Here is a 15,415-nt window from a genome sequence, read left to right on the forward strand (position 1 = left end):
TGACACGGTACAAAAACTGGACTGGACTACGTAAAAAACAACACAGAGAAAGCTACACTAGACTACAGACCTACCCAGGACTGCGTAAAGTGCTTCATGCAAACAGCTACCTGAAGCCTCAGGTGAGAGCTGAGTGTCCAGTGAGGACCAAAGGTGAGTGATCTGCCCAGGAATAGATGTGACAAGCCCCATCACCAGAGATGTTACCCCTCCCTAGGCAACCCATACACCCCATCTCGGTGCATGTAACAATAATGAATCAATTACCAATGGCCAACACTTTAAACCCACTGTCAACTACTAATTTTACACTAATGTACATTAATCCAACTTTTTATTCTCCCTGCATTCTCATTAAATGTGTACATTTTCACTACATACACTACCCACCCCGCAAAATGCGTTTTCGGAAAACTCCCTTCTGGAAGGCGCTATAGGACGAGTAAACCAAAAAAAAACAAATCACGTCATCTTAAAAATTTCTTTCCCTGGCCAGTTAATCTGATCACTCATTCTAATTAGCCTCCCCCATCTATCACCTCAGTCACCGTACACTCTTTAAACCTTCAAATGTTTTTGATTTTATTGCTTATTTATTTATTATCAGTTTTATTATAATTTCCTCATTTTGGATTTGCACAGTTTATTGTTTTCTGCACTCTGGTTGAATGCCCTCGCTGGGCGGTCTTTCACTCATTCTGTTCTATAGATTTCTCTATAGATTATAGATTCTATAGGTAACTCTATAGATTTATTGAGTATGCCCACAAGAAAATGCATCTAAGATTTTTACATGGTGACATATGTGTACTTTGATAATAACATTTACTTTGAACTTCTGAACTTTGAAACCACTTTCTAAATGCTGCTTACCTTGCAAATACACTCAGTGGCCACTTTATTAGGTCCACCTGTACACCTGCTTCTTCACCTGAATATCTAATCAGCCAATCACGTGGCAGCAACTCAATGCATGAAAGCATGCAGGCATGCAAACCATAGAAAGGGTGCAGAGGAGATTTACGAGGATGTTGCCTAGATTGGGGAGCATGCCTTATGAGGATAGGTTGAGTGACCTCGGCCTTTTCTCCTTGGAGTGACGGAGGATGAGAGGTGACCTGATAGAGGTGTATAAGATGATGAGAGGCATTGATCGTGTGGATAGTCAGAGGCTTCTCCCCAGGGCTGGAATGGCTAGCACGAGAGGGCACAGTTTTAAGGTGCTGGGGAGTAGGTACAGAGGAGATGTCAGGGGTAAGATTTTTATGCAGAGAGTGATGAGTGTGTGGAATGGGCTGCCGGCAATGGTGGTGGAGGTGGATACGATAGGGTCTTTTAAGAGACTCCTGGATAGGTACATGGAATTTAGAAAAATAGAGGGCTGTGGGTAACCCTTGGTAATTTCTAAGTTAAGGACATGGTTGGCACAGAATTGTGGGCCAAAGAGCCTGTATTGTGCTGTAGATTTGTTATGTTTCTAAATACTACGACAGAGTGAATGGAGTTAAATACTATCAGTGACACGTGCATATTGCCATATCTGCTGCACTGCCGAATCTGTAGTTGTGACAACAACATCTTCTCACTGGTAAAGAAGACACAGCAGTGTCCCTAGTTTCTGAGGAGACTGAGGCCTGCAAGGATATCTGCAGCCATTCTGAAAGCATTCTACTGCAGCACCGTTGAGAGTGTCTGGCTGCATTATTATGCGGTACGGAAGCTGCAAGGTGTCGAGCCGCGAGACCCTCCAGAGGACAGTGAAAACCGCCAAGAGGATTACCAGGGTCTCCATCACCCCTATTATGACATTTACTTGCAGCGTTGCAAACAAAGGGTCTGAAACATTGTTGAGGATCCCTACCACCCATCCCACAATCTCTTTGACCCACTACCATCAGGAAGGAGGCACAGGACTATCAAGACTAGGACTGCCAGACTGGGTAACAGTTTCTTTCCTCAGGTTGTGAGACAAATGACTACCCTGCCACCATCAAGGTCTCATCATTAGGACAGCCAGCTGTTTACTATTTACATATGCTGCACGCTACATGCATCTTGAATTATATTTTGTTAACATTTATGGTAACATTTTGGTTTCTTTTGGTTTTATATGTGTGTACAGTCAAATGACAATAAACTTGAACTTGGGCTTGAATTTGGACATCAGAAGCAAAGTTGATGAAATTGATGAGTTCAGCATGCGTGCTTGAAGCAGCACCAGTGCAGTTGTCACTGTAGTGCAGAAAGAATTGCTGAGCTTTACCAGGGAAGACTTGCAACATGATCTGCTTCACATAGCCAATGAAAAGGCAGGCATAGCTGGGAGCCATGGCTACAGCTTGAGTTTGGAGAAAGTGGGAGAGCCAAAGGAGAAATTGTTACGAGTGAGGACCAGACAGAGAAGGGTGGTGGTGGAGGGGAACTGGTCGGGTCTGCTGTCAAGAAAGAAGTGGAGAGCATTAAGGCCTTCTTGATGGGGGAATTGAAGAGTATAGGGACTGGACATCCATGGTGAAAGTGAGGCGATCAGGGCCAAGGCTAAGCTGCTGAGGAGGTCAAGAACGAGTGAAGTGTCGTGGATGTAGGTAGGAAAGGGACAGAACCAAGAATGATGAAACGCAGACGTGAATTCAGTAGAAAAGGAGCAGTTGGCTTACTCAGAAAGTCAGGTTTGTGGATCTATGATAGCAGGCAGAAATGAGCTTTGCAAAGTAAGGGAACTATGAGGTTGGTGTTTAAACTGCTTCATTATCTGGAAGTACCTCCTCGATAGGGAGGGAGAACCCACCACTGAAATAGTGGGCATTGGCAGCTAGGCCTCACCGAAGGGATTAGACAGGGAGGTAAACTCGTCTTTGATACAGTTGTTGTCGTTCCTTTCTGCGCCTTGCCGTTTCTGTAGCATTTGTCTGTTGTTTATGAGGCTGAGTTGCTAGCTCGACGCTCAACCCAGCACGGATGGGAGGCTTGCAAGTAGCTGGCCAGATTCTAACCCTAGACCACCCACCTGAAAGTCCAGTGTGGATGCCACCACACCATCGGCCAGCCTTTTATCACAGAGTAACCTCCCTATAGTGAGATTACCCAGAGATACCTATGTCAGATAGGTCTTAAAGTCTTATTTTGAATTTAGGGCTTTGCAGACAGGGAACACGATACAATCACAATACAAAAAAAGGAGGAGCTGAATTCTGTCATTTCAGTAGTTTATATATTTTCTACACACCACAGCAACAAAGGTCAATTCAAATAATTTTTGACAAAGGTCAAACAATGGTACTAGATAAGCTCTCTAAAGCACAATGACTCCTGCTGGTTTAGAAAAAAACAACTGTTGATTATATGTATTCAGTGTTTCTATATCTATATATAAATATATAGATAATATACATAATTTCATAAATGATATACATAGGTTCATAGAACTATCCAGTATCCAGCTTGGAAAGAGGCCCTTCAGCCCAAGTTTCTCATGCTAATCCCATTTTACCTGCATTTAGCTCAACCTTCCCTAGCAATGTATCTGTCCAAATGTGCCAGACTTTAAAAGTTGTAACTATTCCTGCCTCCACCACTGACTTTGGCAGCTCATTTCATATACCTACCATCCTGTGTATAGGAAATTTAACCCTCAAATCCACGTTATATCTTTCCCCTTCTCCTTAAATTTGCATTCTCTTCTTTTAGACTCCTCTGCCTTGGGAAAACGATTGTGACTATCAACCCTCTCTATGTCCCTCATTATTTTGTATTTCTCTATCAGAGTGCCCTCTACCTCCTCTGTGTGGCCTCCGTCGGTCATGGTCGACCATGGGTACTGCGCCTCTGGTAGTCACTGGGGGTGGCTTCTCCAGGGTGCAAGTCAGGGCAGAGTTGATATGGAGTTCCGTCTGTTGCCCATGCAGTGGGACCCCCCTCTCCATGCTGATGACAGGTCCAAAGGAATGACAAAAGTCGATACGGTTTGGTGCCAGCAGCATCGCAGGAGTTGCCGTGCTGGTGCTGGGTACAGCAGTCAGCCGCCTTCGGGACTCCGACTCCGGATTTTTCCTCTGGGTTTACTCCCAAAGCCTTTCCCGTGTGCGGGTGTAGCCACAAGGCTGCAGAGGTTTGAAATCGGAGTTTTCCCTCTCCTAGATGAGCTACCATTTGTGGTTAACGAGCCCCATCTGCCCGGAGCAACTGGTTTTAAGGCACCAGTGGCCCGCCTTTGCCCCTTCTCCTGTCAGTGAGAACAGCTCCGCCGGGCATAAGAACTATGCCACACGTGAAGGCCAGGAGTTGGACTTGGTTTGAGACGCACACCATGAAGAGCGTTTGTTTAGCAGTGGGAGCTCGTCCCCATTACCACCCTTCGACTACGACTACCCTTGGAGCCTCTGCTCCAAGGGAAACAGTCCCAGCCTGACCAAGCTTGCCTAACAATTTAAGCCTTCCAGACTAAGAAATATCTTTGTGAATCTTTACTGTGCTCTCTGAACTTCATTATGTACTTCCTATAAGGTGTGACCACAACTGCATTAAGAGAAGAAATAGGGCTGCCAATCAACAGCAACACAGCTCCAGGATGCGTGCTTAGCCCACTGCTCTACTCTCACTACACCCTTCTCCTGGGTGTCTAGGCACAGCTTCAACACATCGAGAAACTGGCAGAATTTCAGATGGTCATGAGGAGGCATACAGGAGTGAGGTAGATCAGCTGGTTGAGTGGTTAAACAATGACAACATTGCAATCAACACAAGTATGACCAAGAAATTGATTGTGGACTTCAGCAAGGAGAAGTTGAGTGAACACACACCAGTCCTCATTGAGAGATCATCAGTGGAAAGGATGAGCGGTTTTAAATTCTTGGGTGTCAGCATCTTTGAAGATCTATTTTAGGCCCAGCACATCGATGCAATTACAAAGAAGGCATGACGTTAGCTATATTTCATTAGGAGTCTGAGGAGACTTGGTAAGTCATCTAAGACGCTGGAAAGTTTGCGACAGTGTACTGTGGAGAGAATTCTAACTGGCTGCATCACTGTCTGGTATGGAGGGCCACTGAACAGGATCAGGTAAAGCTGCAAAAAGTTGTAAACTCGGCCAGCTCCATCATGAGCCGTAGCTTCCTCAGCATCAAGGACATCTCAAAAGGTCACGCTTCAAAAAAAAGCAGCATCCATCATTAAGGGTCCCCATCACCCAGGATGTGCCCTCTTCTCATTGCTACCATCATGGAGGGGGTACAGAAGCCTGAAGACACACAATCAATGTTTTTAGGAACAGGTTCTTTCCCCTGCCACAAAATTTCTGAATGGACAATAAACCAGTCCAAGAACAATACCCCACTATTTAATTTAGCTCTCTTTTTACAGTACTTAAATAACTTAATTTGTATATATATTTCTTGGGGTGGCAGGGTGGAGATATGTTTCGACCAAAGGAGGTGTAAGGCATTCCTTTCTTCCTTGAGCCTACAGGTCACTCTTAGGCGAGGTGTAGCACCTGCTTACGTTCCCCCCTCACCCCCACCCCCTCAGGGTCGCACGAAGCCAAGGGAGCAGGTGATGGATGGTCGTATGAGCAGCTGGTGCATATCACCAAGTCCTGATTATGCCACCACTGACATCAGGCAGACAATCTCTGAAGAGTATTGACAATGGCTGGGGTCACCCGTCTTGGAAAGACACTCCCCAGAAGAAGAAATGGCAAACCAGTTGAGCAGAAAAATTTGCCAAGAACAGACATGCTTATGGATAGAGAGAGGAAGACCATGATTACCCATATCACATGACATCACACAATGCTGCTGGTGATGATATTTTTCTTATTGTAATTTATAGTTTTTTTAAATGAATTGAAATGTCCAGCTGCCGCATAACAAAAAAAATTCATGACCTTTGTCAGTGATATTAAACTTGATTCTGATTCACATTCTGATTTTGGAATAGGTTTTTCAGAAGATCAGTGATATTAATTTGACTTTTGTGTGATCCATGCTCATTAAGAAATGTCATCAGATCGTTAAAATTAGTTTCACACTTTGATATTTCATTCTCTATATACTGAACTTCGTCTTCCATACGCTGAGCTATTTCTCGGATCAGCCGAGCAATTTCAGTCCTCCGTCCTCTGTAAAATTCCCTTGCTTCTTTAACTATGGAACAGAGATCCCACACGATAGTGAGAGCCGACAGAATTCCGGAAAGAGCAATAAAAGTGCCCATGGTATTTCTGGTCACTGTTAAAGTTACTGCAGAGATACAGCTTACACTGCATGCCACACTATGAGACGCATTAATAAACGCATATTTAACAAGGTCCTTCTCTGTATCATCAATCATAAAGAGAATTGCTCTGTTGATCAGAACTAATTCATTTGTCAGGTGTTTGGTCTCTTCTATATATTGTTCTACAATCTTATTAACCCGTTTCTGTTTGCACTTTTGTTTGACATTATCGGTAACATAAGTTATAACTTTAGTGGCCCCTCCAACCACACCCAAGGTCATTCCCACCCCGACGAGAATGAACGATCTGTCCGTTGTGAAAGTAGCAACAATTAACCCTGCGATACTTAGAATTCCTCCCGCAAGCCCTGCAGAAGAGGCGGCAACATTCACAATGGTGGCACCTTTGTGATACTCCTCGATGGAGCTGGCTATCATTCTCAGCTCTGCGGTATACTCTGTTGACCGTTTTATCCATCGAAGGAACAGGACTTGAAAGTTGGTCCAGGTATTACCTAGAAAATCAAGAGGTTTTTCACATAATTTGAATTATTTCAATGCAATGCAGATTAAAACAAATAATGCACATTTAACATAAACAGAAATGCTTTTCAGTTGCCATTCTACACTCAGTAGCCACTTCATTAGGCATACCTAATATCTAGTCAGCCAATCACATGGCAGCAACTCCATGCATAAAAGTATGCAGATGTGGTCAAGAAGTTCAGCTGTTGTTTAGACAGAATGGAGAAGAAATGTGATCTAAGTGACTTTGACCGTGGAATGATTGTTGGTGCCAGATGGGGTGGTTTGAGTATCTCAGACACTGCTGATCTGGGATTTTCATGCTCAACCGTCTGTAAAGTTTACAGAAAATTGTTTGAGAAACAAAGAACATCCAGCAAGCAACAGTTCTGAGGACTAAAACACCTATTTAATGAGAATGGTCAGAGCAGAATGGTTCAAGCTGATAGGAACGTGACAGTAACTCAGATAGCACTTGTTAAAACAGTGCTGTGCAGAGGAGCATCTCTGAAAGCACCACACGCTGAACCCTGACAGTAACAGGCTATAACAGCAGAAGGCCACAAATATACACTCAGGGGCCACTTTATTAGGTACAGAAGATACTTCTTAAAGTGCCCACTGCGTGTACGTCCCTGTGAAGGAAATAAAGATTGAATTTGAGGTGGACTGCCCCAAGCGTCGTGGGTTCAAATTCTATTCTAAAGCATTGAGCCCACAAATACAGACAAGCTCTTCGGCTGAGAGAATGCTTCATTCCTGGTGGTGTTGCCTTTCAGGTGAAATTATAAACCAAATTCCGATGCTGCCAAGGCAACATACACAAAATACTGGAGGAACTCAGCAGGTGAGGCAGCATCTATGGAAATGAATAAATAGTCAACCTTTCTTCAGGATTTCCAAGATGCCTTGGTGTCATTTCAAAGGAGAAGAGGAGGATAATTCCCTGTGGTGAATGTTTTTCACTCAGTCAATGGAGGTGAGCTGCCCCAGTCACACTGTCACGTACACTTGGAGATAAAGTGCTTATACAGGTTAAGTTTCAACAGCTTCATTTTGTTGTGTTATTTTTGATTATTCTGTCCTGTAATCTCAGAATCAGAATCAGGTTAATTATCACCGGCTTGTGTCATGAAATTTGTTAACTTAGCAGCAGCAGTTCAATGCAATGCATAATATACAAGAAAGAAAAAAAAACAACAATAAATAGATAAGTAAATCAATTACAATATACACATATTGAATAGATTAAAAATAGTGCAAAAAACAGAAATAATATATATTTAAAATGTGAGGTAGAGTTCAAGGGTTCAATGTCCATTTAAGAATCGGATTGCAAAGGGGAAGAAGCTGTTCCTGAGTGTGTGCTTGAAATTTGTAGTTTTTGCAGCAACAGTACATTGTAATACATAAAACTAAATTATAATATATATGTATTTCTTTCTCTTTTTGTTAAAGTTAAATTAAATAAAGACCAAGGAACTGATTGTAGACTTCAAGAGAGGGAAACCAGAGATCAATGAGCCAGTCCTCATTGAAGGATGAGAGCTGGACAGAGTCAGTAGTGTTAAATCCCTGGGTGTCACTATCTCAGAGGACCTATTCTGCAACCACCATATAAACATTATTGGGAAGAAAGTACGACAGCACCTCTATTTCTGGCATGTCATCGAAAACCTTGTTAAACTTCTATAGATGTATGGTGGAAAGTGTGCTGACAGGCTGCATTACAGCCTGGTATGGGAACACCGATGCCTTTGAGTGGAAATTCCTACAAAAGATAGTGGAATCAGCGCAGCGGGTAAAACCCTCTCAAACATTGAGCATATCTACATGAAACATTGCCGTAGAAAAGCAGCAACCATCATCAAAGATCCTCACCGCCCAGGACATGCCCTTTTCTGGCTGTAGCCATCAGGTAGAAGGTACAGGAGTCTCAGGACTCACACCACCAGGTTCAAGAACAGTTACTACTCCTCAAACATCAGACTCTCTACACTCACTTAAGGATTGTGTTATATTGATTGATGTTATATTGTTATTTCATGCTTGTTATTTATTTATATCTGCATTTGCACAGTATGTTTACAGTTCCTGGTGTTTACAGTTTATAGTCACTGTTCTATAGATTTGCTTAGTATGCCCGCAGGAAGAAGGATCTCAGGGTTGTATTTGGTGACATATGTGGTGTCTGATAATAGCATTTTACTTTGAACTTAGTGCAAAAAGAGAAATTTTTAAAAAGTAGTGAGGTAGTGTTCCTGGCTTCACTGTCCATTCTGAAATCGAATAGCAGAGGGGAAGGAGCTGTTTCTGAATTATTGAGTGCATGCCTTCAGGTTCCTGCATCTCCTTCCTGATGGCAGCAAAGAGAAGGGGGCACATCCTGGAGAAGGAGGGGGCAAATGGAACCAAATAAAGGAATTGGGTAGACAGATGTGAAATGGGGGGGAGGAACTCAGTGAGTGAAATGTGTGGGTGATGGGCAGATGGATAACGTGGAGGAAAGGAAAGGAACTGGGTGATGGGGTCTCACGTGAGTGTAGTAGGTGAACACGCTATGTTGGCAGGCTTCCACAACACATCTTTAGGTGTGTTGGAGGTTAATGCAAATACTCTTTTGACATACATATGATAAATAAATCTGAATCTAAATTTGAATATGAATCTGGATCTGAATCTGAATTTAAACATGAATATGAATTTGAATATAAATATGGATATGATCATGAATATGAATTTGGAGTTGAATATGAAGATGTATATGAGCATGAATATTAATATGAGTGGATCAGGAGGAGAAAGAAAACAGACAGAGGGGGAGCAGGTTACCTGAAACTGGAGAATTCAATGTTCATGCTGTCGGGTTGCAAACTGCCAAGGCAGTATATGAGATGCTGTTCCTCTCATTTCCATTTGGCCTCACTTTTGCATTAATTGTAATTTACAGTAATTTTATGTTTTGCACTGTACTGCAAAACAATGAACCTCATGTCATATAAGATGATGATATATAATAAAACTCATTCTGATTCTGAACTGAGAATACTGAAGACAGGCAGGTCAGTGAGGGAATGAGGAAAGAGGGTAAATGACTTGCGCCCAGAAGCTCAAGATGGCTATGGCAGATACAGGACAGGATGCTCAGAAAAGCTGTGTCGATGTGACCTGCTCTACATCAACATTGTTTTTGTTGATGAAGCTTGCTGGAATGACAAAGAATGATATAACCATATAACAATTACAGCACGGAAACAGGCCATCTCGGCCCTTCTAGTCCATGCCGAACGCTTACTCTCACCTAGTCCAACCCACCTGCATTCAGCCCATAACCCTCTATTCCATTCCTGTCCATATACCTATCGATATCTTAGATCTGGAGGCTTGGAAGATGAGGACCAAAGGATCTCTAATTCTACACTGTGGACAGGGGGCAATAGATTTCCCAAGTATTTGCGTTCTGAAGCAATTTATGTTACCTATTTTTGAAACCAATTCTGCAAGAACAAGAAAGAAAGCTCCAACACCAATTTGTACACAAGTGGTACTGATGAATCTCTGCAACAGCGGCTTCCAATCTGAAGAAAACAAAATTAAAAACATACTCTGTTAAACAGCATACATTGTCAGATATTTAAAAACAAAACACTTTTGAAATATTTTAAAATTTTTGTACAGATAAATGGATGGGAAAGGTTAGATGTTTACGGCTAAAACGTGGGCAAATGTTGCCTCCCCACCACTGGGCACGTCTATGTGGAGTGCTGCAACAAGAGAGCAGCATCCATCATCGAGGACCCCACATCCAGACCTTGCTGTCTCCTCACTGCTACCTTCAGGGAGCAGGTAGAACACCAGGTTCTGGAACACTTATTACCCTTTAACCAACAGGTTCCTGAACCAGCATGGATAATTTCACGCACCTCAAATCCGAACTGATGGATTCACTTTCCAGGACTCTACAACTCATTTTCACAGTATTTATTTATTTATTTAGTTAGTTAGTTGGTTTTTCTTTTGGTATTTTATTGTTCATCCATCTCTGAGTGTAGTTTTTCATTAATTCTATTATATTTCTTGGTATGTTCTGTGAATGCCCACAGAAAAATTAATCTCGGGCAGTATATGGTGATGTATATGTACTTCGATAATAAACTTATTTTGAATTTTGAAGTGTTTTCCTCTGTGCAGAAAAGATACTAATTCTCTGATTTATTTCCAATACTAGGGATATTGTACTCATTTCATATGTTGTTTTGATATTCTCCTTCTTCCGTAACTATCTGGTGTTATATCTTCACTCCCCAATAAGAAGATATTCTATTTAGTATTTCTGGTGAATAGCTGTTCTCTACAATCACCCATGGATATATTTGCATCACCTCACCCCTTTTGCCCTATTTATTTTCTGCATACGTTTAGAATAACTTGTGCATTTGAACTTTAAATGCTTCTTTGCCCTCTGGTCAGTTCCATATACTCAGAGAGATTAGCTTTATTTGTTAAATGCACATCGAAACATACACTGAAATGTGCCAAAGCAAATCAGCAAGGATTGTGTTGGACAGCTCGCAAGTGTTGCCACGGCGCAGAACAGCATGTCCACGATTCGCTAACTCTAACCCGTAAATCTTTGGAATGTGGGAGAAACCCCAGACGGTCACAGGGAGAACATTCAAAGTCCTTACAGACAGCAGCAGAATTGGTGAAATTGGCGCTGTAAAGTGAAGCAATAACCACTGCACTATCGTGTCGCCCCAGCAGTGGCACAGTGTTCTACAGTTCTGTGCATAAGTCTTTGGTACGTATATTTAGCTGGGGTGCCTAAAGCTTTTGCACAGTACTGTAGTAATTTTATGTATCGCACTGTACTGCTGCAGCAAAAAGACAACAGATTTTATGACACACAAAATACACTGCAGATGCTAGGGTCAAAGCAACACGCACAACATGCTGGAGGAACTCAGCAGGTCAGGCAGCATCCGTGGAAACGAGCAGTCAACGTTTCGGGCCGAAACCCTTCGTCAGGGCTGAAGAGGGAGGGGGCAGGTGCCCTATGAAGAAGGTGGTGGGACGGTGGGAAGGAGAAGGCTGGTAGGTGCCCAGGTGAAAAACCAGTAAGGGGAAAGATCAAGAGGTGGGGGAGAGGAAGCAGGGAAGGGATAGGCAGGAGAGGTGAAGAAGGAATGTAAGGGGAAAGCACTATGGGTAGTAGAAGAAGGCGGAACCATGAGGGAGGTGATAGGCAGCTGGAGGATGAGGCAGAGTGAAACTGGGATGGGGGAAGGGAGGGGGAGGGAATTACCAGAAGTTGCACATTTTATGACATATAGGAGTGATGATAAACCTGATTCTGATCTGGGTCTCTGTTGTGGACTGAGAGTGGGAAGGGGGCAGGGAGAGGGGAATCATGGTTGGGAAAAGGGGAAGGGAGAGGGGAGGGAGCAGGAAGCACCAGAGAAACATTCTGTAATGATCAATAAACCAATTGTTTGGAATCAAGTGACCTTGCCTGGTGTCTCAAGGCAGGGTGTGTCTGCACCCATGTCACCTCGCCCCACCCCTGACACGCTTTCTCTGCCACCTGTTCCACACCCTTCTCATGGCACTCCACCCCCACCATTCTCAACATCCTTTGCTCTTGCCAGATTTGCAAACTTGCACTCCTGTCCACATTGACAAATACAGTACTGTGCAAAACTTTTAGGCTCCCTAGCTCTCTATATGTACCTAAGACTTTTACACAGTTCTGCATGTACTCTATGCACTTCATACTCTATGATCCACCAAGTTTTTTACCCTTCTCTGATAATGGATCCATGCACCTTCTTGAAATGTCATTACATCACCATTATGCTCACTGCTTCAACATAATCCCAAGAGATGATGGTTCAATACTTTCAGCTGCTGCATATCATAGTTTCTTTCACTTTTCTGTTTAACGATGTTCTTCTCAACTACCAGAGCAGCAAACACAAACTCCTGTAGGAACCCAGCAGCTCAGGCAGAGGAACAAACAGTCGATGTTTTGGGCCAAGACCCTTCATCAGGACAGGAAAGAAAGGGGGAAGAAGCCAGAATAACGAACGTGGGAGGAGGGCAAGGAGTACCCCATAAGGGAAGCCGGCTGAGGGAGAAGGTGGGTGGATGGGGGAGGAGGGGGGTGAAATGAGATGGTGGGAGGTGATAGGTGGAAAAGGTAAAGGTCTGAAGTAGAAGGACTATGAAAGGAAAGGAGAGCGGATCACGGGAGAACAGGGAGGATGAGGGTCACCAGAGGGAGGCGATAGGCCGGTGAGGAGAAGAGAACTGGTAAAAGGAGAGCCAGAATGGGGGATGAAAAAAGAGAGAAGAGGGATGCAGGAGAGAAATTACCAGAAGTTGGATAAATCGATGTTCATGCTGATAGGTTGGAGGCTACCCAAATGAAGATATTTGGAGGCTGCTCCTTTAACCTGAGAGTAGCCTGATCATGGTGGTAGAGGAGACCATGGACTCAATCTCTAAGCCTATGTTTCACTCTACACATCTTATTTTCTCTTTTTAGTTTACCACAAGTTACTCTATAGTTAGACTGGTGTGATGAGATATGCATAAGGATCTCGGGAAGAGTAGCAATAAGATTCAAAGAGTACAGATGAAATTTACAAGGATGTTGCCGGCACTTGAGTTATAGGGAAAGTTTGAATAGGTCATTCTCTGGTATGTTTAAAGGGGGGAGATTTGACAGAGGTATACAAAATTATGAGGGGTATAGACAAGGTTAATGCAAGCAGGCTTTTTCCACTGAGATTGGGTGAGAGGTCATGGGTTAAGGGTAAAAGGTGAAATGCTTAAGAGGAACATGAAGGGAAACATCTTCACTCAGAGGGAGGTGGAGTGAGCTGCCAGCTGAAGTGGTGAATGCAGGTTTGATTTCAACATTTCAGAGATGGTTGGATAAGCTTATGGATGGGAGGGTATAATGGGCGATGGTCCAGGTGAGGTTCGATGGGGCTCGGCAGAATAATATGGGCTAAATTAATAAGGGCCTGATCAGGAGTGAGGAATACTATGTAGCTAAGTACTGCACACTCACCTGAGATCCATATGTCATTCAGGCGACTGGACAACTCAGTGTTTGGTTGAACAATCAGTTCGTGTAATACTGAAAGTAGAGAAGATTTTATATATGACCATTGAAAAATATTTGCTGATTTGTCATCTTGTTTTATAGTCAATTCAAAGATAAAGTCTAAAATGGTAACATTACCTGTGTTTGAAGCCAGTTGTATTACAACAAGGAAGAGGAACCCAGCCCCAAATTGGACACAGTTGGTTTGGATGAATATCAGCAATAGATTCCTTCGAGCTGAGGAAACAAATGTTAAAAATGGTACATTTATACCGCAGGGTTTACATTGTACTAACTTACTCTGATCGAGATGGTGCCAAGCTGTGGTCTCCATCAGGCTCAATTGTTTTTCTTTACTTCATAGGATAGTTTTGGGGGCAGGAGGAGAGTTGGGGTTCAGGTTAGAGTCTAGGGGCAGAATGTGAAGAGTTAGAGGTCAGGCTGCAGTCTAGGCTTCTGCTTTATGTTGGAAGGCTATTGATAGAAACATAGAAAACCTACAACACAATACAGGCCCTTTGGCCCCAAAGCTGCATCGAACATGTCCTTAATTTAGAAATACCTAGGCTTACCCATAGCCCTCTATTTTTCTAAGCTCCATGTATCCATCCAGGAGATTCTTAAAAGACCCTATCATTTCCGCCTCCACCATTGCCACCGACAGCCCATTCCACGCACTCACCACTCTCTGCATAAAAAACTTAGCCCTGACATCTCCTCTGTACCTACTTCCAAGCACCTTAACACTATGGCCTCTCATGCTAGTCATTTCAACCCTAGGAACAACCCTCTGACTATCCACACGATCAATGCCTCTCATTATCTTGTACACCTCTATCAGATTACCTTTCATCCTCCATCACTCCAAGAAGAAAAGGCCAAGTTCACTCAACCTATTCTCGTAAGGCATGCTCCCCAATCCAGGCAACATCCTTGTAAATCTCCTCTGCACCCTTTCTATGGTTTCCATGTCCTTCCTGTAGTGAGGCAACCAGAATTGAGCACAGTACTCCAAATGGGGTCTGACCAGGGTCCTATATAGCTGCAACATTACCTCTCGGCTCTTAAACTCAATTCCATGATTGATGAAGGCCAATGCACTGTATGCCTTCTTAACCACGGAGTCAACCTGCGTAGCAGCTTTGAGTGTCCTATGGACTCAGACCCCAAGATCCCTCTGATTCTCCACACTGCAAGGAGTCTTGCTATTAATGCTATATTTTGCCATCATATTTGAAGTACCAAAATGAACCACCTCACACTTATCTGGGTTGAACTCCATCTGCCACTTCTCAGCCCAGTTTTGCATCCCATCAATCTCCTACTGTAACCTCTGACAGCCCTCCACACTATCCACAACACCCCCAACCTTTGTGTCATCAGAAATTCACTAACCCATCCCTCTACTTAACATCCAGGTCATTTACAAAAATCGCAAAGAGTAGGGGTCCCAGAACAGATCCCTGAGGCACACCACTGGTCACTGGCCTCCATGCAGAATATGACCCATCCAGTTCTGGATCCACAAAGCAACGTTTCCTTGGATCCTGACGTGGACATCAG

The 15,415-nt window shown here is 43.3% G+C and overlaps 1 protein-coding gene across 2 annotated transcripts in view; it reads right to left on the reverse strand.

Moving 5' to 3' along the window:
* Positions 1-4,007: 4,007 nt before the first annotated feature.
* The window catches only part of LOC140725884 (uncharacterized), a 75,549-nt gene continuing 64,141 nt past the window's right edge, over positions 4,008-15,415 (reverse strand). For both annotated transcript variants that reach the window (XM_073041823.1, XM_073041822.1), the window contains exons 7-10: positions 13,991-14,089; positions 13,817-13,885; positions 10,218-10,316; positions 4,008-6,728 (exon numbers count right to left, since the gene is read on the reverse strand). In XM_073041823.1, coding sequence (XP_072897924.1) covers positions 5,896-6,728; positions 10,218-10,316; positions 13,817-13,885; positions 13,991-14,089 — 1,100 coding nt within the window. In that variant the 3' untranslated portion in view covers positions 4,008-5,895. The remainder of the gene's footprint in view (positions 6,729-10,217; positions 10,317-13,816; positions 13,886-13,990; positions 14,090-15,415) is intronic.

The sequence above is a fragment of the Hemitrygon akajei genome, chromosome 4 (assembly GCF_048418815.1).
Source record: "Hemitrygon akajei chromosome 4, sHemAka1.3, whole genome shotgun sequence".
NCBI classification, from domain to species: domain Eukaryota; kingdom Metazoa; phylum Chordata; class Chondrichthyes; order Myliobatiformes; family Dasyatidae; genus Hemitrygon; species Hemitrygon akajei.